Here is a 27,741-nt window from a genome sequence, read left to right as displayed (position 1 = left end):
GAGAGGTCATTCATATTTTATTTCTGTTTTGTTAAACCCAAGACTATTTAAATTGCTTTTAAGTAGCATCCAAACAGATTGCATTATTGCAAAAATTTAACAGAAAGTGTTTGTAATGATAGAAGACTATTACCCATAGAAGAAAACTATGAACTAAGATTGTTATTATTACAGCCTTGCTTATTTCCAAATAACTACAGGTGATATGGCCATGTAAACATAAAGCTCTTCCCTTAAAACTCCTTTTCCCAAAACTATCAAAACTTGCAAGTCTCCTTTTCTCTCCTCTGTCCCTCCCCCAAAATATAAGGATATATCAAAATGTGGAACAGTAAATGATTTTAAAGAGACACTTGCAATGTTATGAAGTACAATATGGAGATGCTGTACTTCAGTACTGAACCCAAAAAGCATTTTCTGTAAGCCAAACCCTGTCAGCATGTTCCAGTTCCTCCCAGAGTGATGCAGGACGGGAATGGGAGGTGTGGAAGAAGAACCAATGCTTAGGTGTATGCACCATTACTGAGTAACTGAGAATTCTCAGTGCTTTTGTAAAAACACTGCTTATCTGAAATACTCTACCCCATCACAGTGGGCCTTTGTCAAGAGACATGAATTCCAAACCAGAAGGGTGATCTTAAAGAAGTTAACTAATAAAACCTGTATTATTTAGCCTGGCAACAAGGCTGTAAATACTTTCAGTAAGTGCTAAGGCTAAAACATCAACAGAAGAAAATAAAGAGAGGATAGTATTGACACAGTTAGCAGGCAAACAGTTAAAAAAAACTTTCAGGCTGGAAACTAGATGATCCTAAATTTTGAGACATGACATGCTGAAAGATTATCCCAGGAGGACTAAAGAATTAAAAAGGTATGTATTACATTGTCCTTACAGACAACTAACAAGTTCTGTTGTCCTACAATGGCAACCAGAGAGAGGAGATGCTCATGCTGCTTGGGTACAAAAATCTATTTCAAGGCTCAGTTCCTACAAAAAGCTAGTCCTCCACTTTGGACCTTTTGGCTAAGGAAGTAACTACAACACCATTCTTACTATCATAACAGGCATCCTCTGTCTCAGAAGGTATATGAAGTCAGAGAAGGCACTGCAAAGAAGCCAACACCTCTATTATCTACAATTTGAGAAGCTTATCCTGTCTTTCTTGCCCCATGGTACCTACCACTGAAGCTCTGTTATGACTGAAGAGAGAAAACTTGTCCCCACACCTTCTGCTGGGAAAGAGGAGGGGAGGCAGAAGACAGGCCTCCACAAAGCAAGTTATTGCAGTAAGCAGCAAGTTCTAGGATTTAAAAATAAAAAACCACAAACCATACACCACACTTTTGGATAGGGTTAGTCTGTGCAGAGGTTGTTTATCCAGCTTGATCCTTCTATTGCTGTGTCACTCTGTGCCCATATGTTCATGTTTGATATCTGCCACATGGGGGGGGGGGGGGGAGGAAACTTGCCAAAGTTAATATATTCCAAAAACCAAACCAGTTATTCCATTTGTGGAAAAAGCTCCAAGTAGAACTAGCAGACAAGAAACATAGGAGTCCTATGAAAGTGCAGAGAAATTTTGTAACTGAGTTGCTAACATTCAACTCAACTGATGTTTCAGAGTGAGTTACACAACAAAGTCAAAATGCTAATTGAACTCTGCTGTTATATCAATTAGCACTATCACCTGTTATCTGGTTTTGATTTGCCATCTTACTGAGCTGACTTTCCAAGTAGCGTGACATCATCTTGGTGAAGGAAAACAGAATTGCAAATCTGTGAGTCTAAGGAAAAAAACATTTCTTAGCTGAAGGGGAACAGCTTTTAAATTAAAACACACTATACAATTTGGTAATGCAGAGGGATCTACATGGCTTACTTCTGATAAAAGTTTTTAAGATGCTCTAACACGACTAAAATAGAATTAAAATTATTTCAATTAAGGTTAATTAATTAAAATAATAGTACAGATGAGTCCTAATAGGGTTTCCAGTAAATGCAAGGTAGATGTGGAACCAACAAACAGATGCCACAAACAGAAGCAACACTAGTTTAGCACAGGCAGACTGCTGAGAACAGGTTGAGGGAGTTGAGTGTTCCTGATAATGCTACAGGTACTACCAGCAAGAATCACAGTTTGCATTCAAGTGTGAGATCTCAATCTGATATAAACCCAAGATTTCATCTGAATAAAATAAATAAATGAAGAAGTTTTGAAAAACAGATGATACAATAGTTTATTCATTGACTTGTTACTTAATAGGAATCTACTTTATTTTTCTACAAGAAGAGTTTCAACAGGTTTTGGCTAAGTCTGTGACAGAGGAAAAGCAGGGAATACATTTTACTCCAGGCAACCTCTGGAAGCCATGAAGCATAGCAACAAGTATGGTCACTGCATTGTACTTTGAAAGTGACAGATTACTTGGCCTATCACTGCAGTGGAGTCTCACAGGCGACTTCACATTTAGTTTAAGTGCAGTCCCAAAAATTAACTCATGACTACATTCCTATTTACTTCCAGGTTTTAATTATAAAGTTCTCAGGTTCTAGCCTACTTGAGTTCTTCTCCATAAATCACAATAAAGTTGGAATTTTCAGTGCTCATTCTGTTCCAACTCTGGTTTGATTTGGATAATACATAAAGAACCTCTAAACTATTAAAAAAAAGTATGGCCATAGTGCTCAAATGTCAACATTAACCAAAGGCATTAAAGTGGTACCATTCCTTCACATCCTCAATTTCATCTTTCCTCTTCACAGCTAATCTGAAGAGAGCTCACTTTCTAGCTACTCCATGGAGCATTTAAATGTGCAGACTGAGGAGTGCAATGGCATTTCCCTTAACACACTTCTTCCAATTCTAGTTACAAAGGGCTGCTGAAAGTTCTGAGGGGCTGTCAAGAGTCAGGTATCCAGCATGACTATGTTCATTTGCAATTCTACAAATATACAGCAGAACTGTATCAACTTAAGAGCTGCCATGAAGGAAATTTGACAAACACGTATTTCCTATCTTACTTCTGGCAAAGGAATGTATCTGCTCTTCTGCCAAACTTCTTGTAACTGAGTAAAAGACTGAAAATAACTTCTTTAATCCACAATCTTACAGTATAATTCGAGTCCTAATTTTTATTACCAGTCTTTTATTGTAGACTATTATCTCCTAAATATAAAAGCAGAATATTACCAAAGTATGATAACGGCAGCATCCATTATCATCATATGAACTTGAAAAACACTGTAGAATAGACAGCAGCAGATCTTTAAAGTACAAGCTGCAACACTTGAACTTGTGGCTTAAAGTTTGCCAAAGCTATGCAGCTTCCATCCCCTTCATTAAATGAGATTCAGCTGAAATTGTGTTTTCTCCAGCTGTTTTACTTAAAGATCTCATATATACCTACCTAGCTATGTAGCTGCTTCTCAGGTGCTGTTCATTCAGGCTTATTGACACAGCTTATGACTGTATGCTGTCCTTGTTCAGCTGAGCAACTTCCTACCTTCCCCTCACCCCTGTACAATGGGCGAGTTCATCAAGCCATCACACCTGAAACAACTGCAAAGCTTAAGACAAGTGAAGTTTTATGGAGAAATTACAGTTTGCAGTCAGACAATTGATTATAAATAAAGTGTATCCCCAGAATAAAGAGGAAGAAAACACTCACTCTCTAAGGAAGGCAGAGTTCCAAGTTTAAATTCAGCATACAGCCTATTAACATGCGCCCTCAGTTACTTTCTTCATTTGTCCTCTTTACATGCACAGCCACATCTCACCTGTGATCAGAAGATTCAGTTACACTGCACACACCTTCCAGGACAGGACACTCCCTACACTGAATAAGCTAATTACATAAGGGATTTGACATTAGAAGACACAGTACATTATTAACTTGGGAAAGATGCCATCCTTTAGCCCTGACATTAACCACATCTTGCAATATTACCTTGTCCAAAAACACTCATCTACCACATATTCCACAAAGGCATATGTAATGTAAAGAGAGCTTCTCCTCACTAACTGCAGGAGCTGAAGTAAGCAACTAATATCAGTATCAGGGACATGTAATTCAAATCCCTTGACGAGTGGGTGGGATGCAGGTGTGTGTTTTTCCTTTTCTTTAGGGCTGAAGGGAAGGGGGAGCAGGGCAGGCATGGGAAGTACTGGAGTCCTCCCTGACTAGCATTACTATGCATTGTTTCCATCTTTTCTTTTTTGGTGGCTCAACTCATTTATGTTCCTCCTGATCCTATAAAAACTCAATGTTTTCAACTCAGAAGATACTGATACTATACAAGAGTGTATTTTTGATTTCCACACATATTTACCTGTACTTTTACATCTAAGCAGTCTTGGACTAGAGCAGAGGTACAAAACAGACTTCAAGAACATAGAAGCCCACGTACAGCAAGATCATTTCTCCTGCCCAGATCTGCTAAGACAAACTATCACAAGCTCAAAGTAAGACAAGACAGAACACAGAGAAGGAGAAAAATGGGGAGAACAGAACAGCATACATGCTTTCTAAAAGAAAACATAGCTAAATCTACACCTAGTTACCTTGGGGCATGAGTTTGTCACAGACCTATTTTTCCTAATAGTTTTACTATTAAAAGCTACACCTGAAAATCAAGGTAAAAAATTAGTTACTGCTCTGCATTAACAAAAACTGGTATTAACCGTGCTTCAAACAGCCAGCCATAAAACAAAGGTGCACACTGCCAGTATTAAGTCTAATGCCCATCTCAGGGCTTGACAGTCTCCTGAAAGTTTAACACTTTTGTTCCCAAAAAAAATACATACCTCAGAAAACAAAGAACATATTTGTATTCTTTTATTTCCAGCATTACAAAAGTCTAGCAACTATTTGCCCTTCTTTACATTAAGGTTAGTTATTTGGACTTCATGAAACAACACAAGTTGTGAGCAACAAGTTGCTCTGAAAGCAGAATAAATGTGAAATATGCCTTGCTTTTCAGATCTTAAAAAAAGCCATCTTATTCAAAAAGTACCAGGGACCTCAGCTTCCAATTTGAAACACCAAATTGCTCCCTACAACTCAAGGTTCACATTCCAGAAGATGACTCAGACCCTTTCATACCTTTCCTGAAGGTCAGATCTTCACAATTCAGCATGAGCACTTTCTTGTGGACACTACCAAAGCAAATCATATAGAAAACACTCAAGAAAATGGGATTTCCCCTCCCCCACTCCATGAGCCAGCATAGTATTACTACACACTGATAGAATTATTCTAGTTCCTTCTCTAAGAATACCTTTGTACATTTGTAAGGTTTGGGGGATTTTCTCCTTTCTTATCACTGAAGAAAACGGACCTCTTTTTATCAGGCTTTAATCAATAAAAAACTACTCAAGGGTATAAGAAGTCAAATGTGAGAAGGGTCAAGTAACTTCCTGAGGCTTCCAAACTTTCCAAACAGGCTTAAGTCCTTACAAGAGAGGCTTTTCTGGAGCAACTGAGGGCAACGATGGCTTGAACATTGTTGCTAGTATTTCTCATGCATCTTCAATTTGAAAGTCCAATATTAAACTATCATGGTTAACTTTTTTGATAATACACCTAAGCTTGCTATTTCTCCTATATGAAAACAGTATTTCCATTTTTCCTTAAAGAGTTGAACATCTACTGCTCTCAGGGCAGTTTGCTACCATATTTGTACCAAGTACCTTCATGAGTCAACTTAGACTGGCAACAGCAGTACCTTGCAAGACAAGCATCATCATAGACAAGGAGAGTAAACAGATTGGTTCTGTGTGCTTGAACCCTGGCTGCCAGACAGGACTGAAGGAGAATATGCATATTTACACAGTTGGACTCTACCAACTTGATGGCAGGATTGGGAGAACAATTGCTACTCAAACTGAACTTCGTACTAAAGCAACCATTGCTGGTATCTGAGCAGGCAGGAGAAGCCAGTTGACTTAGCCCTGTCCTCCACAGACATTGTACATTTGATAGGTAGCTAAAATTTCTTTGTTTGCAGAAGATAACTATAAACAGTAATTCAGCAACTGTTTTGTTAAAAAAAAGCAATCCTGAGACAAGAGGCTACATACAAGCATTTTTGTCATTATTGCTCACCACTGAAAACTCTGAAAATAGTTTTGCTCCTTGAGGAGCATTTTATTTCATATAAATTGGGAAAAAAACCCACATCAGTAGGAAAAAAAAAGTTAATATGACTTTTTTTGCAGTTACCAACTTAATATCCTAAGTTAAAACTGATCTATGGAAACCCTCAGCAAGAAGTTGCTCCATATACTACCATAAATCTGTTGTAATACTATGTAGTGATTAAAATATTAAGAGCATATTTAAAATATTACTTCTTCAGAAAACTAAGCATACTCCCCCAAAGCTAATATGCTACTCTATTAAAAAAAAAAAAAAAAAAAAAATCCACTAAATCCACTGTGCTACTAGCTTCAGAGTCAGTACTGAATAGGGCAGTGACACCTTGATGAAAAGAGCATAACAGAGTCAACAACATGCTTTATAGGGAGTGTTACTAATTTGACAGGCGATGAACAGGACACTGACCATCCAACAGGCCAATGGGAGATCCCAGAAACATCCTGGGTTAAGTTCTTGCCAAAGCTATAGCTCACCATGTTGTACAACTTCAGTATTGATTATACTTTGTCACAACAATTTAGCCTCAGCGTGACAAAAGACAGATCCATGACCAAAAGTGTTCTACATGATGCTTACCAAGTAGTTTGTTAGAAAATATAGCATGGCCTAAAAATACAAGATTAACACAGAGCTGTGAGGTTCATTTAGCTGCAAATTAGGTACAAACATGTAGTTTAGTTACTAACTTTCCTACTTCTGCTTCAGCTTCATCACTTAGAAACAAAAGGAATTCAGTCAGGTTATGCTTCTGGACTGCTGCAGGTAAGTAACTGTACTTATCGGTGATGGAAGGAACCACATGGAAATTGAACATGCCTCCACTGATGGCATTAAAGACAAATGCATTTTATTTTTGCTAAGCTGCTGCAAAAGGAACAGTGTTGTTGTCACCTATAGCTTTAGGCCTCAAATTTAGGAATGATTTTATAAGAAAAAGTTTTCATTAGTTTTTTTTTTCTGTAATATTTACACTGGGTTTGAAGACAGCCAAAGTACAATACAAAAAGGAAAACAGAACAAAACAAAGAGGGGAAAAAAAAATCCACACCACAAAAACTTGTGCATGATTCCTGATTAAGAATGACAGCTTTGATTATTCATTTACTGGGAAGATGCAGAATATTTCTCCTAATGGTCACTTTGACCTGAAAAACTTTTGCAAGACATCAAAAGACTCCATTTTCATAAGCTCTTACTCAACAGGTTGGCACTCCTACTGAAGTAGATTCTGCTATATTAATAAGCAGTAATGTCACACTGTGGATGACCTACAATCTTTCTACTAACAGCTAAGACATGTTTAGGTTCCTACCTATGCAACCATCTGGAGACTGAAGACTTAAAGGTTGTTAGCTCAACTTTACTACTCATTTTTCTCAGAAAAACCCTATGAAAAGGAAAAAAAAACTGATAACCTGTATTTCTAACACAACAATAAGATACACCAAACAATAAAATCTTAAAACAACTTTGCATTTAAGATCAAAAGAACTGAGCTGCTCACACTCAGCTGCATTTTACAAATACAGAAACTACTACAAGTTAAAAACATGTATATTGCCAAAAACTTGAAGCATTATTTTCAGAATTTATTCACCAGACCAGTTTTTAAATTTCTTACTTCAAATACAACATATTTTGTTAAAATATCACCTGCAAAAGCTGTAATACAAGTATACTCATAAATACATTTAACTCCTATGATATTTATTAAGTAAGCTATCAAAAAGTAGAAAGATACAGTTATTTTTCCAGTACCTTCATGTCCATTATGTATTTTTTTGCATACATAAAATACAACTTGCTTAAAAATTTATAGCTTAACAAAAACCTTAATAAATCTCAGAAATCAAAATACCCCAAAAATTTTTTTTAATTTTAAATTAAAATTAAAAAAAAAAAATCAACCCAAACCAGAACCCCAACTCTGTACAATTAGGACTCTAGTTTTGAGAATGGAAGAGGGAAAACTTAAGAGACTACACCAGAGATAAACAGAAATAATCACAGGAATGCTTGCTAGCTTTTAAAGTCTTACAAAAGTATATCCACAGTGTCGGTTCCCACAAGAAAAATCTTGAAAATTAATTTAAGTGCTCAGAATTCCTCTTCTTTCTCATTATGATAGATGTATGCCAAATTTATCAGCTGGTAACTACTCAATTCCTGTTCATGGCAGCCTTTAAAGCACGAGGAAGCTCAAAATTCATGTTACACACAACACAAACTGCGCAAGTTATTCTGAGTTAAGTTTTGCATTACAGGGTTAGAAGCTCTGAATCAGTATTATTTCTGCTGAACAAGGCAGGAAGAAAAAAAAAAACAACCTAAACTGTCTTTTGAGGGGGAAAAAAAGAATTTAAAATAAAAACTATTACTGGATTGCTACACATAACAAAAACAGTCCCAAAACAAACTACACACTCTCTGAAAGCGTTCCTAAGTTCTATGCCAGACTTACAGAATAAATTTAGGCCAGTACCAAGCACTCATTTCTTCCCCGTGTGTAAATGCGACACAATCAGGCCTCACATGCAGGCCTCTCTCTCCAACACAGGCAGGACCTTTGTTCGATACGTCGATGTTTTTCCCCCAAAGCCCTTGACATAACTTTCCATTCTTTCCCCTATTATTTTCCGGTTCCCCGTCTAGACTTTGGGAGTCCCGAGCCGAGCAAACCCCCGCCTGCCGGAGAGCCCGTGCACTCGGAAGGGGGAAGGGGGAACAATAAAAAAGTTGGACACAGGAAGACAGGCCTGCAGGTCTGGCGAGAGCCCCGGTCTCGGTTCCTTCCCTTCCCCGGATCACCGGGGCAGCAGCCGGGAGCCCCAGCGCCACCAGCCCCCTCAAACTTGTCCCACGACCCAGCCCCCCGGGAAAAGGGAAGGAGGAAGAGCCAGGCAGGAAAGGCAGAACCCAGCGTTTGATCAGCCTCCAAGTACGACGCATTATGCAAGCAAACGCAAGGACCAGGCAACTTGCTTCTTGACTGAAAACAAGAAAAAACATCAGCTCGAAAACATTTAGCTGCGAAAATAATCCCTTTCGTGGGGAGCCAGCTTTGTGACTCCGACCCCACGGGCGCCTCCGTTTTCTGCCCACCTTCTTCCTCCCCCCAAAAAAGCTTGTGAAATATGGACGTCGGCCGATTGTTTAGCATTTTTACCGAGCTGGGCAGGAGGGAAAGAAAAAGAAATTGCTATTTTTTTCCTTTAAGATATTCCCTAGCTTTTTGGGAGGGGAACAAAAAAAAAAATAAAAGGGGGGTGGGAAAGAAAGGACCACGAAGGAAAAGGGGGCCAAGCGGAGTGGGGGAGGGAAGACAGGGAAGGGCATCGAAATCGGCACGGCAGTGTCAACACTGACACTGCCCTTTTGTATCAGCAGCCACATAGGGCCCGCCGAGGGGCGGCCGCGCTGCCGCCCCCCTCCCCGCCAGGCGGCCCGGGAGAGGCCAGGTGGCCCCCGGCACCCCTGCCCGGGGTGGGGGGGCGAGAGATATCCCTGCAGCGGGCTCGGGGACCGCCTGGCCATTTTGTCAGCTCCGTTTCCACCCCTTCCCTCCACAGCGAGGGCCCCATTCCACCCCTCCGGGCCGCCCCACACACTCACCAGCACGGCGCCGCGTCGTTCCCGGCTCCCATTCGCCCCCCCACCCCCATCCGCAACAATGCTCCGGGATGGCGCCGCTCCCCTCCCCCTGCCCCGGGCCGCCAGGAAGGGCAGCTCGGCTAATGCCAGGATGACACAACAGGCCCGGCCCGGAGTCGCCGAGGGGCCCAGCGAGCGCCCCGCCGCCCCGCGCCCGCCTCCCCGCGCCCCCCGACCGAGCGGAGGGGCCCCGGGTACCTAGTTTGTCCCGGTGCGGCCTCCGCAGACGCTCCGTGCCTCCCTCCTCCCGGCAGCAGCCGCCTCGCTTCCCTTCAATTATCAGCTGAAGCCGCAGCACCGAGCGACGCCTCGTCCGCCGCCTCCGCCGCCGAACCCCTTCCAGCGGCGCGAGGGGGAGGCCGCGGGACTACTTTCTCCTGGCGCCGGGGCCCCGCCGGGGCCCGCGCGCGCCCCGGGCCGGCGGGCGGCCTCTGCCCCGGCTGCCGCCCCCCGCGCAGCCCCCGCCGCGGCTCGGAGCGCGGCCCGCTCGCTGCGCTCGGCGGAGCCGCTGGCGGCGGTCGGTATCCCTCCGCCGGGGTCGTCACCTCGGGTCCGCGGGAATGTCCCCCCTCGGGGCGGCCAGGGGGCGGCCGGGGCACGGGTCGCTGGTGGCACCGGCGGCGGGGGTCAGACCCTGCCCGGCACCGCGGGGCCGCCGCGGCTGCTCCTTTAAGAGGGGGCCGGGCTAGCGGTGACCCCGCGCGATGTCCGCCCCTTCCTGGTTGCCATGGAGACCGCCTGCCAGCGTCCCAAAATGGCGGCGGCGGCGGAACCGCGCGGGGCCGCCGCTCTCCCCGCCGCCCTGGAAGGAAGGAGGGAAGGCAGACCGCTAGCCTGAGGCGGCAATGGCTTTAGCGACGGCTTGTCCTTAGGGAAGGAGCCCCTCCGTGCCGATGCAGGACGAGGGGCCTCGTTAACGCCGCCAGGAAGCGACCAGGGAGGCGCCACCAGTAAGTGCCGCTGGTCTGGCCTCCTGAGGGCCGGGAACGGCCGGCTGCGTGAGGGCCGGCTACCAAAAAGGGTATTTCCAGGGATGGGCGAAAGTGCCTCTGGACGGGGAGTCTCAGTGTGTGGGAGATTCCTTCTACCTGGGCTTTCCCGAGCCTGTGGGATGGGGCCCTGCGTGAGGAACCGGAGGAAAGAGAAATGTGACTTAGAAGCCTTGCCAAGTAATATATACACATCGTGATTTTATACCTTTAGAACAGTCATAAATTTACTCTCAGAAATGCCTCACAAATAAATGTGGTGCGGCATTTAATGCAAATTAACGATAAATCCTTAAGTCTTTCTTCTAAAGAAAGATAAGTTTAGCTGCACTTTCTGGGTAATCAGACTTAATGCAGAGAGGAAAGCAATAATCTAACATGTCATTCCAAGAACATGAAATTAACATTTGGGAATGGGAAGGCTGTATATATTTTCCACATTTTACCTGGAGATATTAGATGTTCTGCCTTTCACCAATGTAGATAACTGGTTTTTCAAACAGGGAAATAAGCAATGATAAATATCTTGGAAGAGTTTTTTTAACCTTTGTTTTAAAATATCCTGCAAAATGTGCAATATGAGTATTGTTCAGAGTAATCTAATAGAATCGTGAATGAGAAATGTTGGACAGTAAACAAATGAAATTTAACAAATCTGATTATGAGTTTATAAGATTGTGAAATAGAAATGCAAATATACTATAATCTTTGTTTCATTTTGAGACATTTTTTACTTAGTTTACTTATTTTATCACAGAGAGAAACACAAATACTTGTCTCAAGCTGGACATAATGATTAGGAAAATGTAAAGTTGCAGAAACTTTTCTGAAAAAGTTCTTTAAATGTCTCACCAGAACCAAAAAAACAAAACCACAACATATTTTTAAACTATGAGGAAGATTTCAGTTTGTTTTCTTAAAGTAAACTAAAATAATGAACATATGTTCTTTCAGGGAAGAGCTGCTGCACAATAACTGGGAAATGCATGTTTTTGAGTAGCTGAAGTCCTACAGTGGCCTGTCCCACTGACCCCATAGGAATCCTACCAGTGCTCTGCTTGTCTTTTGAATGTGACTGAGTGTTGTGGGGTCTTTGTTATTCATTTTTGCACTTGGATAATAAAAATAAGATGGTTCTTATTATTATTACTGTCTTCAGGTTTTGGTTCTCATGTCTGTTTCCTGTCCCACACTTCAGGTATCTATTCTTGGGTTTGTTTTCAGCTGCCCAAATATATCCTGAAAACCAACCAAAATCAGTTAACATAAACCATGCAAAAGAAGTTTCATAACTGTCAGTGTAAGTAAGTTCTAATTGTTCTGCAAATGTTCATTGTACAAAGCATTACCAGGAAGCTGGTGTCATTGAAAAATAACTGGTTTAAAAAATTCAGCTTTGATTTTATGGCAATGAGACCATTTGAGTATTGTGCAGTGAATGTAAGTATTTGAATATATCACTATATTTTCGGAAGCTAATGCATCTGATTCCAGCAAAACTTTCCAATTCACTCAAATTTCAATTCCTTACTCCTCAAGACACCCTCACATAAGTAGTGTCTCCAGTTTTAACTGCTGTACATGTAAAACTTCTGGATGCTAGTTAACCTTTCTTCAGGCTGTGGAATCTCCTGCAAAGAGACCTGTGTCAAAAATAGCAGTTGAAGGTATGTGCATCACTGATGTTCCAAGTTGTGTCTCATGTAAAATATATTTAGCCATCCTGGGTTAGCATGGAGGAGGCCTCGTTGTTGGCTCACGTTCCCAGTGTGCTGTTTTGCAGTTTCCTAATAAATAACAGTCTTTGCCTGAAAGGCCTCACAGTCTAAGCCTCCAACCTAGCACAGGGTTACATGAATGCTGAAACCTTCTACTTTGAAAGCCCTATTCTTGGGAGTGAGTGGTTTCAGCACTGTCTGTTATTTTCTTTAAAAGCAAAAAGGGGAGTTTGTGGCTGCATAGTGGATTTGTATGAAAGCTCCCATCATAACACTGTCCAGTGCTGCCCTTCTTTGAACAGTCTACTTGGGCTTTACATGAGCAGTAAATTCAGCTCCTCCAGGATGAAGTTATCAATTTACTGGGCATATCTTATAATGCTCCAAGCTTGTGGACCTGTGGTTATGGCCAGGATTTCCAGTTATCAGCTAAATATAAAGTCAAAATGTCACAGAACCAGAAATCCTGTACAAATACAGAAGATCTTAAGAACCTGTTTGGGCAAGAAACTTAGTTGCATAAATGAGCATTCACAGAATGCAATTCACCCAGCTGGATTGTGTGGAAGGAGAGATCTTCCAAGCCATCAGTGAAAATAATTTTTTCAAGAAGCTATTTTAAGTCAGCAATCATAATTTTACAAATGCACAGAAGCTATTCCACATATTTCCCCTGTGTGGGCATCTGCCAGTTCCACTGCAGAAATATAAGACTGAAAGAGACAACTTCAGGTCATCCAGTCCCAGTGCCTGCTGTTTCATCCAGCTACATAATAGATCTCCATAGCATAAATTTGATGTGCTTCAAAGGCAGTGAAGCTTTTTTCCTCTGCTACTTCACACAGAACAACTGCTCCAGATCATCACTTCTCTGATGGTTAGAAGTGCAGTTACACAGATTAATTTACATTTATTTTGTTTGGATATCTTTTGAGTAGGTAACAATGCTGTATATATATGTATATATATATATATATTGTATATAGTTAATAAATGCGCATTCTGGATAGGGCTTGTTTTGTTTTATCAGTCTCCACTTGTGAAACAGACTCCCTTCTTCTTGGTCACTCTCATTTTCTAATTGCACTTATTCCCATTAATAATTTTGTTCTTAATAATAATAAGCCTAATAAGTACCATGTGCAAAAGCATTGTTACTTCCCATGTCTTCTGAAAAAAACTGGGTGGTTTAAATTTTAGGTTTGTATTTAACTTTCTCTACCAAAATCATATTAATGACTCTTGATCATCCTTCGATTAGTTATTATTCCAATGTCTTTCTCCTCTGTCAACTTTCAATTTATAACCTTTTGTTTTATGGCAGAAATTATTTCCAGATGAATGACTTTGCCATTTGTACTTTTCAATTTATTTTTTGTTTGTTTGTTTGTTTCATTTTTTCCTCTCCAGGACTGTTCTGAGTTGTTTTGAAGGAGAAGTCGGTGTACATGTCAGAATAAACATAATAAATATAAATCATTCTTTGTCATAAAATGTGTTCTAGGAATTCTGCTAGTGCTCATGGAAATGGTGAACAGTTTTTGTTCTGTTTGAGTGCATGTACTATTACATAGAATGGGAATCTTTTTGTTCAAGACTGACACGAGAGATAGCAACTTGTTTCACATATACCTTTTACTGTACATGTTTTTCAGTCTTGAAATGCCAAATTAATATTTGATATGCCAGTTATAATTTGGCAACATTTATCACATTGTACAAGGCAAGTGTTTAATCCTATGGCTTCCAACATTAAATGTAAGATGGCTTGAGAGAGCCACACAAATAACCTTCCAAAATAACATTTCTTATAAATTGTCTAACAGATGATAAGTACAGGTTTTGAAAAGTGCAAGAGAGGAATCCAGATGGTGGGGTAGTGTAGGAAAGATCAGTCACTCATTTTGGTCAAACAAGGAATATAGACACACAACCCCCACCCTCAAAAAAAAAAAAAAAAGTCTGGTGCTTAATCTGCTTATAGGGCAGGCTGATAACTGGAATGATGAGGCTGGGAACAAAAGAAATGTAATGGGAAAATGATCTGCTCAACATGTAATTAATACTAGCATCTGTCACCATTTAATGAATGCTACACTAATCAGAAGATTTTGTCATGTTAGTAAAATGTTCAGCTACTTACCCACAAAAGACCAGCTTGGTACATTCACAAGGCTGCCGTGGTTCTGTGCAGTATTCCACACATGATCTGCTCGTGTAACAGCCAGTACTCTGTCAAATATGCAACTGCAGAATTGTGTGTTTGGCCAGAGATCAGCAACTGGGTTCTCTCAAAGATATACGCAGAACATGTAGATGAACAAACAGTGTAAGTAACTGGGCAAACAGTTCTCATGAATGTTCTTGTTCTTTACCCCTCATTGCTCCTATTGTTTAGTGTTCGTCTCTATGTCTTCAATCAGTTTCTGATTAAATTAATACATTCTGAGCACAGCATATTATTTTGGATACTGAGTACTATAATATTTGCTTAAAAGATCCTATAATTAGTTGTTTCAATTTTAAAAATAAAGGGTTTTTCTGGCTTTTTTAGTTGTAGGCAAAAATTCTGAACCTATAGCACCTAAATCTTTAAGAACCTATTTTTTAAAAAAATCCTTTTTCAAACAACCCAATTCTCTAACTGATCTCTGTAAGTCCTATACTACAAAAACCCAAACAAACAAAAAATCACCACCACACCACCACCAACATAACCCAAACAAAAATTAAACAAAACAAAACACCCCAACCACTTATCATTTTTAATAAAATTTCCATATTAGGAGACATTAATACATGATCCTTTTAGTGGTGGGCTGGCTGATTTTCAGTTTTGAGAACCTTCATGATTTATTAAACCTGCAAGGATAGCTCCTCCATTTGCAAAAAAAGGTATTATACAGTTAACTGTTATATCTTGGGCTTGTTTTCAAGTCTTTATGATGACATTTGATATGTAACCTATTTGATTGACAGCAGATGCCATTTGAAGTGCTTAAGCCAGATGGATGGAGGGGGGGGAATTAACAGATGTTCTAATAGTAATTGAGCTGAAATTAATTTCATGTTACACAAAACAATTTTTGGAAAGATAAGTCTTATTTTAAGTAAATATCTGTGGGAGATGAACTTTTTTCAAAATTCTGCTATTTTATTTGCATTTAAAACCTTAGGGATGCCATACCAGTTACTACCTAGCCCGATTCTATCCAAGTCTCTTCTTTGACTTTTCAAACCAAGATTTGTGTTCTAAGCAAACAAAAAGAGCATAGAAATTTCTCAAGAGGGAGTTTAAAAAATTATATTTTTATTATGAGCTATTTGTATGGAGGGCTTCAACTGCATAAAATAGGAAATTCTTGTTGTTGTCATAAAGTAGAAATATTTCAAGTATAGTTTGTTGAGACCCGGAGACAGCAGCCATTTTGTCCCAGCTCAGGAAATGCTCTGCTATGCTGAAAAGGTGTATTTCCAAAAGAATCAAACATTTTCATGGTAATGCTATCACACAGGATTAATCAGTTATTATCAGGAGAATGTTCGTTAAGCCTAAAATACATAGGAAAATCACCTTTGCTTTTTTTGCTGTCTCTAATTCAGACATCAAAGTAAACAGCAGAGCTACTCAGAGAAAATGGAGACAGTTTCTCTGGGGCCATAATGCTGAACTGGAAAACCATGAATATTGTTGTCAGGTGTTTCAGTCCAAAGCTAAAATAAGTCGGTTTAGCAGTGTTGTGATGTGTTATGGTTTGGATGCCTCAGGTACCTCTCACTTCTGTGATGTGCCACCTCTGGGTATATGCAGTTGCTAGATCTTATCCATAAGGTTTTGGGGAAGATTTGGGAATTCTTTGGTCATGCTGCAATATTGAAAATGTAATACAGCACAAGAACTGACACAGGAAAATTTGGGCTTTTAACAGCTGAAATGCAATTGGTGACGTGTTGCAATGGCAATGCTGGAATTTCAGGGCTTTCCTTATTAGCAGAGCAAGATTTCTCTGCAGAAGGCATTACATACAGCAATGTAAATGGTGGGGTTTTACCTTCCCAGAAGGCTCAATTCTCTTTTGGAGGGTGATTGTTTTGAGTTTTTTTCCTCACAAACATTACTACATACTTAACCCTGTGAAACATTCATTTATTAATTTGAAATTAGATGTATAACTTAGATGGAGTGATTACTACTTGTGAAGTTGAGTTCTTAGTGAGCCTATGATAATGCATTGCTGTCATGTGGGCTTATAAAATCCTTTTTCAGTAGTGGTTGAGCTGTTATTTGAAGATACATTGAAATATTTTAATATCAGTTTTAACTAAGGTATGTTAAAGATGATAAAGTAATCATAGTTTATTTGCCATTAATATGGTTTTACTATATCACTGGTAGCCTAGAGATATATTTTCTACTTTTGTCTCAACTGGGTTTTGTCTACTTATAGCTAGTCTTTAATATACAGACAGCAGGATCTCACAGAATTGCACTGTTTAAGCTCCCAGTTTAAGTATTATGCATGGTTTTAATATTTGTGGCTTTCTTTAAAAGTATCGTACCTGATGCAGTCCTACCTGACAAGGATGATTTTCAGGTCATGAAGTGAATAGTTTCTCAAAGTAAGCAATCACAACTACTTTCTGCTTAATAATGTAAACATTTCTTGCAGTAACCAAGTCATGTTCACATGCTCCTTATTGCCAGTGCTTGTTCTTTAGAAACAAGAAAGATTTAGTTATCTTTTTATACTTAGGTAGTAAATCCTTAAGAATCTTGTTCTCTATCTTCGGATATCTCAGGAGTAATTCTACTTTCATGTTACCAAAAGTAAGTTTGTGTTCTTGCCTGTTTTGTTTCCCTTTTTCCTGCTTCAAGTTAGAAAAATAATCATTTCTTTTTTCTTTTGTCACTTTATTAACCAAGAACTGTTTACATTATTTCATTTTCCATATACACAGTAGCATTCATGATGAAGAACTGTCAGATATGTTTACTTGACTAGGCATACCATATATTTATACTTTTTTCATTTATCAAAAATAATTAAATGCACTCAGCAAAGTGTTCAAGGGAAAGAAGAAGGCAAGAAGTGTAGAAGGCAAAGCTAGAAAAGCTTCCAAATTTTTATCTCAGTGTGAGATAGGCTATGAAAGGTCTTATCTAAAGACACACCAGTGTAAACTAGAAATAATTCTTAAACAAAGTTGGTGGTCTAAACTGCTCTATGGATTTTTATTCTACAGATTTGCTTGATTTTGATTTGCTATAAACTAAATCAGTTTATGTTAAACTGAAATAAGCCTAAAAAAAACAAAGTAAAAGTACCTGCAGCTTTTGGATGGACTTCACAAAATTAGATTAAAATTGTGCATTGGGTACAACCAGTGTAAATGTCATTTGTTGGCTAAAGCCTGAATTACACAAATTATGTGGAGAAGGGTGAGAACTGGAAGAATGAACCCTAGTGCACAGTAAAATGATAGAAATCATTTGTTGAAAAACTCAGAATAATACTGTAGATGCAGAAACCTAGGAGTGTCTGAAGCCAGAGTTCTAAATAACATAATAGGATGACAGTGAACAATAGAGTGAAAGGAATAACAGCAGATGGGGATTGCAAGCAAGAGAAGCTGTGTAGCTGGAAAGCATCAAAAAAGCAAGCAGATACTTGTGACAGAAAATGCAATGTATGTTTTAATACATGTGCATATCAAATTATCATGACAAATGATAATGAGAGATTTCAGCTTTTTCTAAGCTGGTGCTACAGCTGAGTTGTACAGTTGTTTCCTCCTATGCAGTTTATAATGAGACTGAAACCTAGAGGTAATCAGTGTTAAGTTTCACGTAAAATGAGTAGTTAGAATTGAAGTGAAAAAATCCTAGTGTTTGAAGAAGCAGGAAACAAAATCAACCAACAGGTAGTACATGCTGCCTGTAGTACTGGGCTGGTAACTGATGGAGAGAAAGGACACACTTGTTAACACAACTTTTTCTAAAAACTGGAGTCATGCGTAGGAGCCAAGTATGGAGAATGCCTGTACCATGTGATAGATTCTTTAGTGTTCCTCTCTTCTGATTTGAGGTGGATTTAAACCTGTAAATAGACAGCAAGGGAACTTTGAAAAACAGACTGATAGTGTTAGTTTGTTCTTTAAAATGTGGTGAGATTTTAGGGGCCAGTGCAATAGATGGTCCTCAAAATTTAGAGTAGGAGAATGTCAGTGCTGAAAGTGAGCTGCCACGTACGAATATAGGAAAAAAGTTTTCAGCAGATATTAAACTGATGGCAGATATATATGCAAATCAGGAAGATAAGAAGTATCCAAGAAGGGAGCAGTGGGATGATTTAACTAAGACTTCATCTGTAATAAAAAGGATTGCCAGTTATATGTACAGACCCTGTTAAAGAGGTGCAGATTCCCTAAAAATTACTTTGCACTGTAACACTGCTGTACTTCAGGACATATTAGACAGATAGCAAAAGTCTGACTGCTCTGTTCTGTTGTTTGGAGTTTTTTACTCTAATAAAGAGAAAACAAACTCAAACACAAAAAAAAAAAAGATATCAAAGCATTGACTAGACCTGAAATTGTGAGAGGGAGACCTTGAAATTGAATTAAGGAGGACAAAACTTAAAGAAATTGTTTTAAATTAAACCTGTCAGTGTCTTATCCATCTAGAAAGGAATGTTATGTCTTGCACTTAGCTTGCATGCTTTGTTCTGTTAAGTAGTAGAATAATCTCTTTGTGGCTGTCTGATCTAGGTCTGCCTGTTTAATCACATTAATAAATGGCAAGTATCATGCTCATAAGTGAAGACTCTGATCCTCTAGAGTAATATTTTATTCCCTCTGATAGTTTTGCTTTCCCTTCAGCACATCCTCTCCCTTCTGCATGGTCTCTCACTCCTGTATTGTTTCTCTGATCTGTGTGCATAAGTCTATACAAAGGTAGACCTTAGCTTCCAAAGCACCTTTGCTGTAAGCAGCTGTGATAAACAGCTTTGCCTACTTTTTTTTTCCTTACTTTCTTCACTTTTTATTTATTCTCTTTCCCACCCACAAGCTCTGGAAAACCAAGGAAGAATGATACTAAAATAGGAATTAAACAGGTATGAAACTGAGAGAAAGGGAAGAGACCATGGCAAGACAACAAATTTTGTGCTCAAATATAAGTACTGCATTCCCCAAAGGAAAAGACAATTATTATTTCCAAGCTTTTTATTATCTCTTCCTCCTGAATTTTACTAAAATGTTTTTCAGATGCTCTAAGTGGGAGCCATTGGTAGTCACGCACACACACACACGCAAAGCTAATCCCTTGGTTTAAGTGGGTTGATGTTTCCAAGCATGAGTGAGTGAGGGTAAAATTATCAACTTCATAGTTGCTATATGTGAAATTTTGGAATTGAGACATTTCTCTTCTCTTCATGCACTTGAAATATTTCTTAAAAGCACCACACAAGAGTTTGCCTTGACACCAGGAAATTATCTTTTTTCCATGTGTCGTTATGTTTATCTCTGAACTCTGCTACAGTCACTGGTATATTTTCGTTTGTTAACTAAAGCAAACTAAAGCTTGTTTTAGCTTTCCTTGCTATTAAAACTTCTTTTTCTCCAAAACCAAAGCAGACATAGGGGAAGGGAAGTATGTGGGTTTCCATGATGACTAATGTGGTCCTGAGAAGAATCTGTACAAACGTTCAAGTACACACTGTTGTCCAGAATTACTCAATGATGTGTATGGTTATTTCTTGTAGAACAGATCCTTGAGCACAGCTGGGTTTTAGTTTTTACACTTTAGACTCTTTGGCATAGGTGAAGTGGACATCTCTGAGAAAGACTGAAACATGGACCATGTCTAGTAAATGCCAGATAAACCTACTTTTTCTTCTCGTGAGTGGAGTGCACATCAGAAGGAAACTTTTATCTTGTAGAGATGTAATCCTATCAGTACAGACAAAATAGTAATTTGTATAATTTCCTATATTATAGGAAATGCAGATGTCGAGGTTTTGTATCAGTTGTGAAATGAAGCAGGGACCTTGTAAGCCTTAAATTTGGTAGGGCTTATTAAATTGCCAAAAGAACAAAAAGCATCTGATTTCACAGACATAAGAGGCAGCAACTAGTACCTGTTTGAGTTCATATTGTTCATCCCTGAAATGTGGAATGGCACCAGTGTACGGCACCACAGTCTTCGGTTTGGTGGACTCTTGCACTATTGCACCCAGATGTGTTTCATTTTTTTGTGTTTACTCCTAAAAAGCCGTCCTTCAAAGACTTCTGAGAACCCCTAATCAATTAGGACTTCATTAACTGCAACCTCTTGATAGTCCATTTTACTTTCTTTTTCAGGTCAAACCCTGCCAGTAATTTTGAGCTACGTACCAGCACCAGTCCTGAAACCAGTATAGTCCCTTCTTCCAGGCTGCATTTGCTAGTGTTCACATTCTTGCATATTAACCAAATCAGAACTCTCAAAATAATCTGCTTTGGGCAGTCATATATTTTCATTGCCAAATGTCTAACTGGTCTTGGAGGCAGGAAGGAAAAAAAGGAGACTTAACAGATTCTTCAGTTCCACAAGATCTGCATTCTTGCTTTTAAGTTAATCACACTATGCCATTGTAGCCTCTCAGGAAATAATTGCCCATGTGTGTTATCATTCCGCAGCAGCTTATCCCACAGGGATCAAAATAGCATTGGCTTGAGCTGGGTCAGTGTCCATAGCCTCACTCCAGACCCTTCTGAAGTTATGAAACATTTTATTTTAGTTCTTTTGCAAATACCTGTCCGTTGTCAGTGCTAGCTGCTTTCATAGTTCAGACACAAGAACTGGTTGCCTCTTCTTGGTGAAAATTCAGTAAAATTTTAAGGTACCTATCATGCATTTTTAAAGTGAATTAGAAGCCTTAGCATCATTCACTTGCAGAATGAGCATAGCTTTGTCTAAACCTAAACATTTCTGTTGTCCAGCTGAAAATTTCCTTTATTTCTTATGCAGTCAAAGCTGCGGTGTAGATGTAAATACAACTGAGTGAAAAACTTCACTATAAAGTAAAAAAAACCCTCTACTATGGTATCAGCTTCTCAATTAAATGCAACTATGTTAGAGTAGGAGAAGAAAAACTATGACAAGAGGATGCCTTTTCATAAGTAAAAATTTTAGAAATATCTAATTTATAGTTATCTCCTTTAAGATATTTCAGTAATGCTGATATTTATTCCCCTTTTATTTTGTGAAGATTTAAGTGAGAGTGAAATGGGCATTTTTTTAACCAAAATGCATGGAAGCTAATTGTTTTAAAACAAATAGATTCATTTGCAATTGTAGTAAAAATGCAGCAACACTGTGCAAGAGAAAAAAAAGATAAAATGATAAATTGAGTGACAGAAGCATTTGAATACTCTAATTCTGAAATCAAGATTTTATGGTCTTCTTCAATCTACAAAACCCAACCAAAAGCACAGGTTGGTTTGTTTTTTTTTTAAATATGATGGAGAAGCAATATAATATGTGATAAAATAGTCTGGGTAAAGTGATTTAGTAGAGATAAAGTCTCTTAAACTAACTAAGGATGTGACATTTTCTCTGTAGAAGACACAATGGCTCCTTCACTGTATAGTGGAATGAGATCTTGGACTGTAGTTGCAAATCCAAGGCTCAACACAAAGACTGGGGATTTAGGCCACTCACCTGGGACAGAGGAAAATGTTTGAATCTAGATCTCCTGAATCTCAACAATGTTATTTTCTAGATTCTGTAGTCACCTTCCTTCTCCAATGAATGTTTAAATATTTAAAGGAGAATAATTTAAGGGAAAAGTTAACCTCCATACAGTCTGTAATCTGTATTTTGAGTTACTAGTTTTAAGCAAAGCAAAAAGCTGAATCTGAAGAAGTTTGAAATACTTATAGTGTGTCCTGGGGAAAGAGAAAGTTTCTCATATTTGCCTTTGTACAGGGTTTCACAATTCACAGTCTGTCTCAGCTTCCCCCAGAGGTTTCTTACTATACAGTATGAGTCTGACGTGTGAGACTTGTCTACTTCTATAGCTTCTGAAGGAGATTAAAGGAAGAGTGAGACCCACATCCTGAAAAGGTGGCTCACTATGTGACAAATTTCAAATACTATTTTCTCATACAATGTAAAGAGTTCTATGCTTCTGGTAATCTACAGTTCAGATTCATTTTGACAATAGATCCTTCCTAAATAGTTTATTTTTTGCTAATTTTCACTTAAATATTTAAGTTGTTTTATTGGTTTAAAAATGGCAATTACTTTTTACCTGAAGCTTTGTTTGGTTCCTGCTGTTTAGATTTGGGTTTGCTCATCCTTTCCTCTTCTCTCTTTTTTAGTGAAGAGAATGCCTATGGAATAAGCAGTGTAGTGGTGAATTCCTTTACCACTTGCACCTCCAAATAACATTGAGAATGGAATGTGTCCATGGTAACCAGGATGCTCTCATAACACTTTCCATTCTTCATCTTTTAATCTATGCAAATAGTATAGTTTTATAAAATCTATGCTTTTTTTTTTTTTTTTAAATAACCACATGCTAACAAATTACCAAGGTAACTGCAATTTGCCCTGGGTATTTGTACATAAAGCAGTTTTTTAATGGAGTGGTGCTATTGACAGTTTGTTCCACTGCAAATCAAAGAATAATGTTTCAAAAAATCACAGTGGTGTTCAGTAAAATTACTTGAATATTTTACTTTTCCTGTGCCTCCACATGTTGGCCTGATCTTTCCATTTTGGCAGAGTTCTATGGCAGTGTGCTTCCTGGTACAGCAATTAAGAGGAGGCAATGTTATGGAATCTGTATTTCTTTAGATTTTTTGAAATTCCTGTAAAAATGCCTTGGAATTTATAAAACAATAATTTGGAATTGTACAACAATACTGCAAGTACATTTTTATACCCATATTAAAGCATCTACTGTAATAGACAAGGATATTTAATTTGCAGAGTATTGGCTTATATTCCATTTTAAAGTTTGTTAGATTCTGTAAAGATAAAAACCTTTTTCAAGAGTCTAAACACACATATCCCCACTCTAGTGTTTGGAATAAATATGTTCTTGGGCACTCACATATTTAAGCTTACATTAATTCACTCATATACACAAAATAATAAACAAAAAGTATATAGAATACTTACTGTGAAAAGTTTTTCTTGCTTACAGCAATGCAGATTTTGAGTATTTTCTATCTGTATACACTTTGTTTTGTTGTACTGTATATCCCAGACTGAAAAGTGTTGATTAATGTATAGACTTACAGATTTAATCTGTAGAGCATTTTAAAGTATGCAAGTTCAAAAGTTTAAAAGCAACAGTCATTAATCAATTTTGGTAAGTGTTTCTGGGGGCTATTTTGTTTTTCAGTTACACTTGGCATTTTCATGCTGAGAAATGGGTTTGTTTGTTTGTTTGTTTGTTTTTAAAGAAATGTCACTTCCAACAGTAACAGGAAAAGGGGTGTTCATGTCACAAGATGCAGTTGATCATGGTTCACAGAGGAAGCAGTCTTCTGAAAATACTAATCCAGAGACATCTTTATTCTGTAACTGCTGGGGATGGGTGAGGTGAGCTATGGCCTAGTCTGGAAATGGAGAAGTTCAAAACTGCACCTGCAGTCTCTTTTGTAGCCCAAGACCTAATAGCACAAACCACCTCGGATTGGTGAGATCTTGACTTTTTTTAAAATAAACTGCTTTTGTATTCTCATTCTGTACAAACATTAAAAAAATATTTACAATGTGACTTCATAATTTTCCCAGTTTTATTATGACCTTGAAAGGTGTCATTTTGAAATAAAGTTATGTTTTTCTCATCAACAGCTTTAGTTGACATAATCTTATTGAATCACTGTCTTATGTAATCATCATCTCACTTGAGTAAGTTCTCCAGGGAGGTGCTGGAGTCACTTTCTCTGGAAATGTTCAAGAGGTGTCTGGATGTGACACTTGGAGAATGATTTAGGGATGATTATGGTGGTGCTGGGCTGATGGTTTGACTGGATGATCTTGAAGGTGTAACCCAGCCTTGGTGATTCTGTGATTATTTACACCGAGGTGGAGGAGATCTGCTTTCACATATGAATCTTGGGAAAGAGGTATGGGGGTAGGGGGAGGGTACAGCCATTTATCTCTTTTCAATAATAAATTGGAGTGTATCCTCACTCAGAGTCTCAGATAGGACCAACACATTCTCTATGCTTTGCTTATTAAAATCTAACACTTCCTATAGCACAACTGAGAGATTTTTAGTCCTGCTGAGTTCATGTGGCCTGAACTTCTATATTTAGTTTTGTGTTTGTTACATTTGTGTTTCTGATTCCCTGTTATAACTTTTGCAACTGGTCAGTTTCGAGTGAACTTGATAGAAATAATAACACCACTTTAGGCTGTTGGGTAGGGCTGTGAGCCCTGTTAGTGTTCCATGGATGGAAAGGCTTCACATTCTGAGCTCAAGAGACTGGATATATATACACAAGCCATGGAAAAAGTTTCAATCAGCACTCACAGTCCATGACAAAACCAATCTTTAATTCCAGTTATTACTGCTTGTTTTGACTAGGAGGGGAATGAATATGTCCTGAACCAACAGAAAATGGACTGCCTGTTGAACTTGGCTCAGGCTCAGACAGTCTTTATATATGCTGGAGTTTTGCAGATGTTCCTAATTGCTCCATTAGTTGAAGCAAAAAGTTGTACCGCATTTTAATTCATGGCAAAATTGTTCATCATTTTTTATAAATTTGAGCTTTCAAAGGAGTAGTCTTCTATACTTTTTTTGTTGACCTCTTTTGTTTATTTACCTTATAAAAGTAGATTTGAGATGTGAATATATGCTGGTGAGAAGGCTTCTAGCTTTTTGGTTTTTACTCATTGCTAGTAGTGTAAGGTTTGCAGCATTTGATATTAATATGATGTCACAATGAAACATCTGTTTTACGTTACGTGGGTGCAATGATTTAGGTAATTAAATTATTGTTAGCAAGCAGTTTTCTGCTGTTATTCTGTGGTTTTAGAAGGTTACAAATAATTCAGTAGGTTATAAATAAGATCTGCCTGCTTTTTCTTGAAAAGTCTTATTGGTGGTTCAGAGGTTTCCTTCCCTATAGGAAGTATTGAAAGCCACAGTTGCCATTCTCTTCTAAGATGTAGTAATTTCTTTCTCCTTCTGAAAGTGTCTCTAAAACTGGGAGGTTCCCCTCTATTTTTTATTAAAATTGTAATGTAAAATAAGGGTGTTTTCTTTTTAGAAAAATGCTGACACAAATAGAAGTATTACAAGTAGAAATTACTATGTTTGTGAGTTGTATTGTCATACTGATATTATTTCTGTCCATAGTTCTTGCTGTTCCACACAATCAGATGTTTTTACACCTCCTCACCTCCTGTTAAGAGTTTTGCTGCTCCTAAGTATTCACACACTATTATTTTCTATTAATTCTCCACAAATATTATATATATATATAGATAGATAGATAGATTAGATATAGATATAGATATAGATATAGATATAGATATAGATATAGATATAGATATAGATATAGATATAGATATAGATATAGATATAGATATAGATATAGATATAGATAGATATATATAGATAGATATAGATATATATAGATATATATATATATATACACTGGAAGAAGAGATTAGATAGATAGATAGATAGATAGATAGATAGATAGATAGATAGATAGATAGATAGATAGATAGATAGATAGATAGATATTCTGGAGTAATATTCTAGTTATCTGTACTGATTTATTTGCTAACTGAGAGTTCAAATAAATACTTCTCACCAGATCCGTGGTTTGTTGCTAAATATTTGGTACCCTCCTGCCTTCCTGTTAAGTGTTGGTATTTCTTGTCATTATCTCCAGGTTTTCATTCCTGTGATTTTATCTCTCTTCATGTGATTGGGATTTTTAGAGAACTTTTTTTTTAATAAGGTGCCTGAACTATTAACATTACCATTTTTCTAAATTTATAACAACCACAGAGCTGTAAACATTCATGTTTGTTTTGAGAAATTTTCTGTTCTTTTTGGGCAGTGAAATAACATATCATTATGTTTCTTTTCATTATCTCATGAAGCCAAGAGGATAGAGCAAGATTTTGGATTTGGTTTTGCAACGATGGAAAATTAATTGATTATAGTGTTGAGCAAGAGAAGAGAGGTCTACTTATATTTCTGGATGAGTGAACAATTAGTACAAGTCATAAAATATTCTCCAGTACTTTCAGAATGAAAATGTCGTAGAAAACTTAAAATTCAATAGATGTTCACAGTTAGTTTATTGTTACCTTCACATACATTAATTTAAAAAATGTAAATACTAAATATATTTTAGAATAGCCATACCAGATCACACTATTATTTCTAGAAATAAATAATTTCTAATAAAGAAGAAGTCAAATATGTGTGTGGTAGCTTGCTTGATCATTCAACATTAAATAGATGTGCAGTGAAAATATTTATCTCCCTCATTCCCAGGATGAGAAGATTTGAAGCATTCTTTCGTATCAGCTTGAATTAGATCAGCCCAACCATTTTTAGTTGACTGTGTAGATCATTTTGTACTTGCCTAAGAAATTTGAGGGAAATTACCAACTGTATAGAACTGAGATGCTTGGAATGCAAAAAAGCAAAGGAGAACTGACAGCAAACTGATTCTGCAGTGTGATATAGCATGGAAAAGAGAGCTGCAGAGTATTGGGCCACCTACCCAAAGACATGAAGGAAGATAAGGTGATAGGTTATCTCAGGACTGTCTGGAGGGGAGGGGGAAAGAAGGAAAAAATCTTAACAGTAAAATCATGTCATTTTCAAAGCTCTTTCAAAGGTGTTCACACAATGTTGAGTTTTGTAATTATTCTTACAAAATACTTTGGAAGGAAAACTGCTGCATAAAAATAGGCCTATAGACAGTATAATTTCAACTTTATGAAAAATAAGGGGAAAAAATCCTCTACAAATCTGGATGGCTGCATTTGTTTTGTTAGGAAACAACAGGTTCAAAATGTACCACTGATTGTTCATTAAAAGTGTAGCAAATTGAATTCAGGATTCTATTTTATAGTGAACCAGTAATTTTACAGAAATTTGATAAACTAGATAAGTGGTCTGAAGAAAACAGTGGTAAACTCAACTGGCCAAGTTCCAAGTTGGACACAGAAGCAGAAATAATCAACT

The 27,741-nt window shown here is 38.1% G+C and overlaps 2 protein-coding genes across 8 annotated transcripts in view; one reads left to right on the top strand and one right to left on the bottom strand.

Moving 5' to 3' along the window:
- The window catches only part of TRIP12 (thyroid hormone receptor interactor 12), a 78,062-nt gene extending 67,889 nt beyond the window's left edge, over positions 1 to 10,173 (bottom strand). For 5 of the 7 annotated variants that reach the window (XM_050978191.1, XM_050978193.1, XM_050978194.1 and 2 more), the window contains exon 1: positions 10,009 to 10,173. The gene's annotated coding sequence lies outside the window, so the exon portion shown is untranslated. Of the gene's footprint in view, positions 1 to 1,181; positions 1,320 to 9,771; positions 9,793 to 10,008 lie in introns of those variants that run through there. The other 2 variants (XM_050978192.1, XM_018913021.3) reach the window with 2 other exon arrangements.
- On the top strand, positions 6,634 to 11,945 carry LOC127059924 (translation initiation factor IF-2-like). The gene is made up of 5 exons (XM_050978137.1): positions 6,634 to 6,738; positions 6,865 to 6,921; positions 8,812 to 9,097; positions 9,914 to 10,760; positions 11,754 to 11,945. The coding sequence occupies exons 1-4, from the start codon at positions 6,634 to 6,636 to the stop codon at positions 10,663 to 10,665; spliced, it is 1,200 nt and encodes a 399-aa protein (XP_050834094.1). The 3' UTR covers positions 10,666 to 10,760; positions 11,754 to 11,945.
- The last annotated feature ends 15,796 nt before the right edge of the window (positions 11,946 to 27,741 follow it).

The sequence above is a fragment of the Serinus canaria genome, chromosome 9 (assembly GCF_022539315.1).
Source record: "Serinus canaria isolate serCan28SL12 chromosome 9, serCan2020, whole genome shotgun sequence".
Classification (NCBI taxonomy): Eukaryota; Metazoa; Chordata; class Aves; order Passeriformes; family Fringillidae; genus Serinus; species Serinus canaria.
This window is presented reverse-complemented; position numbering and strand designations above follow the sequence as displayed.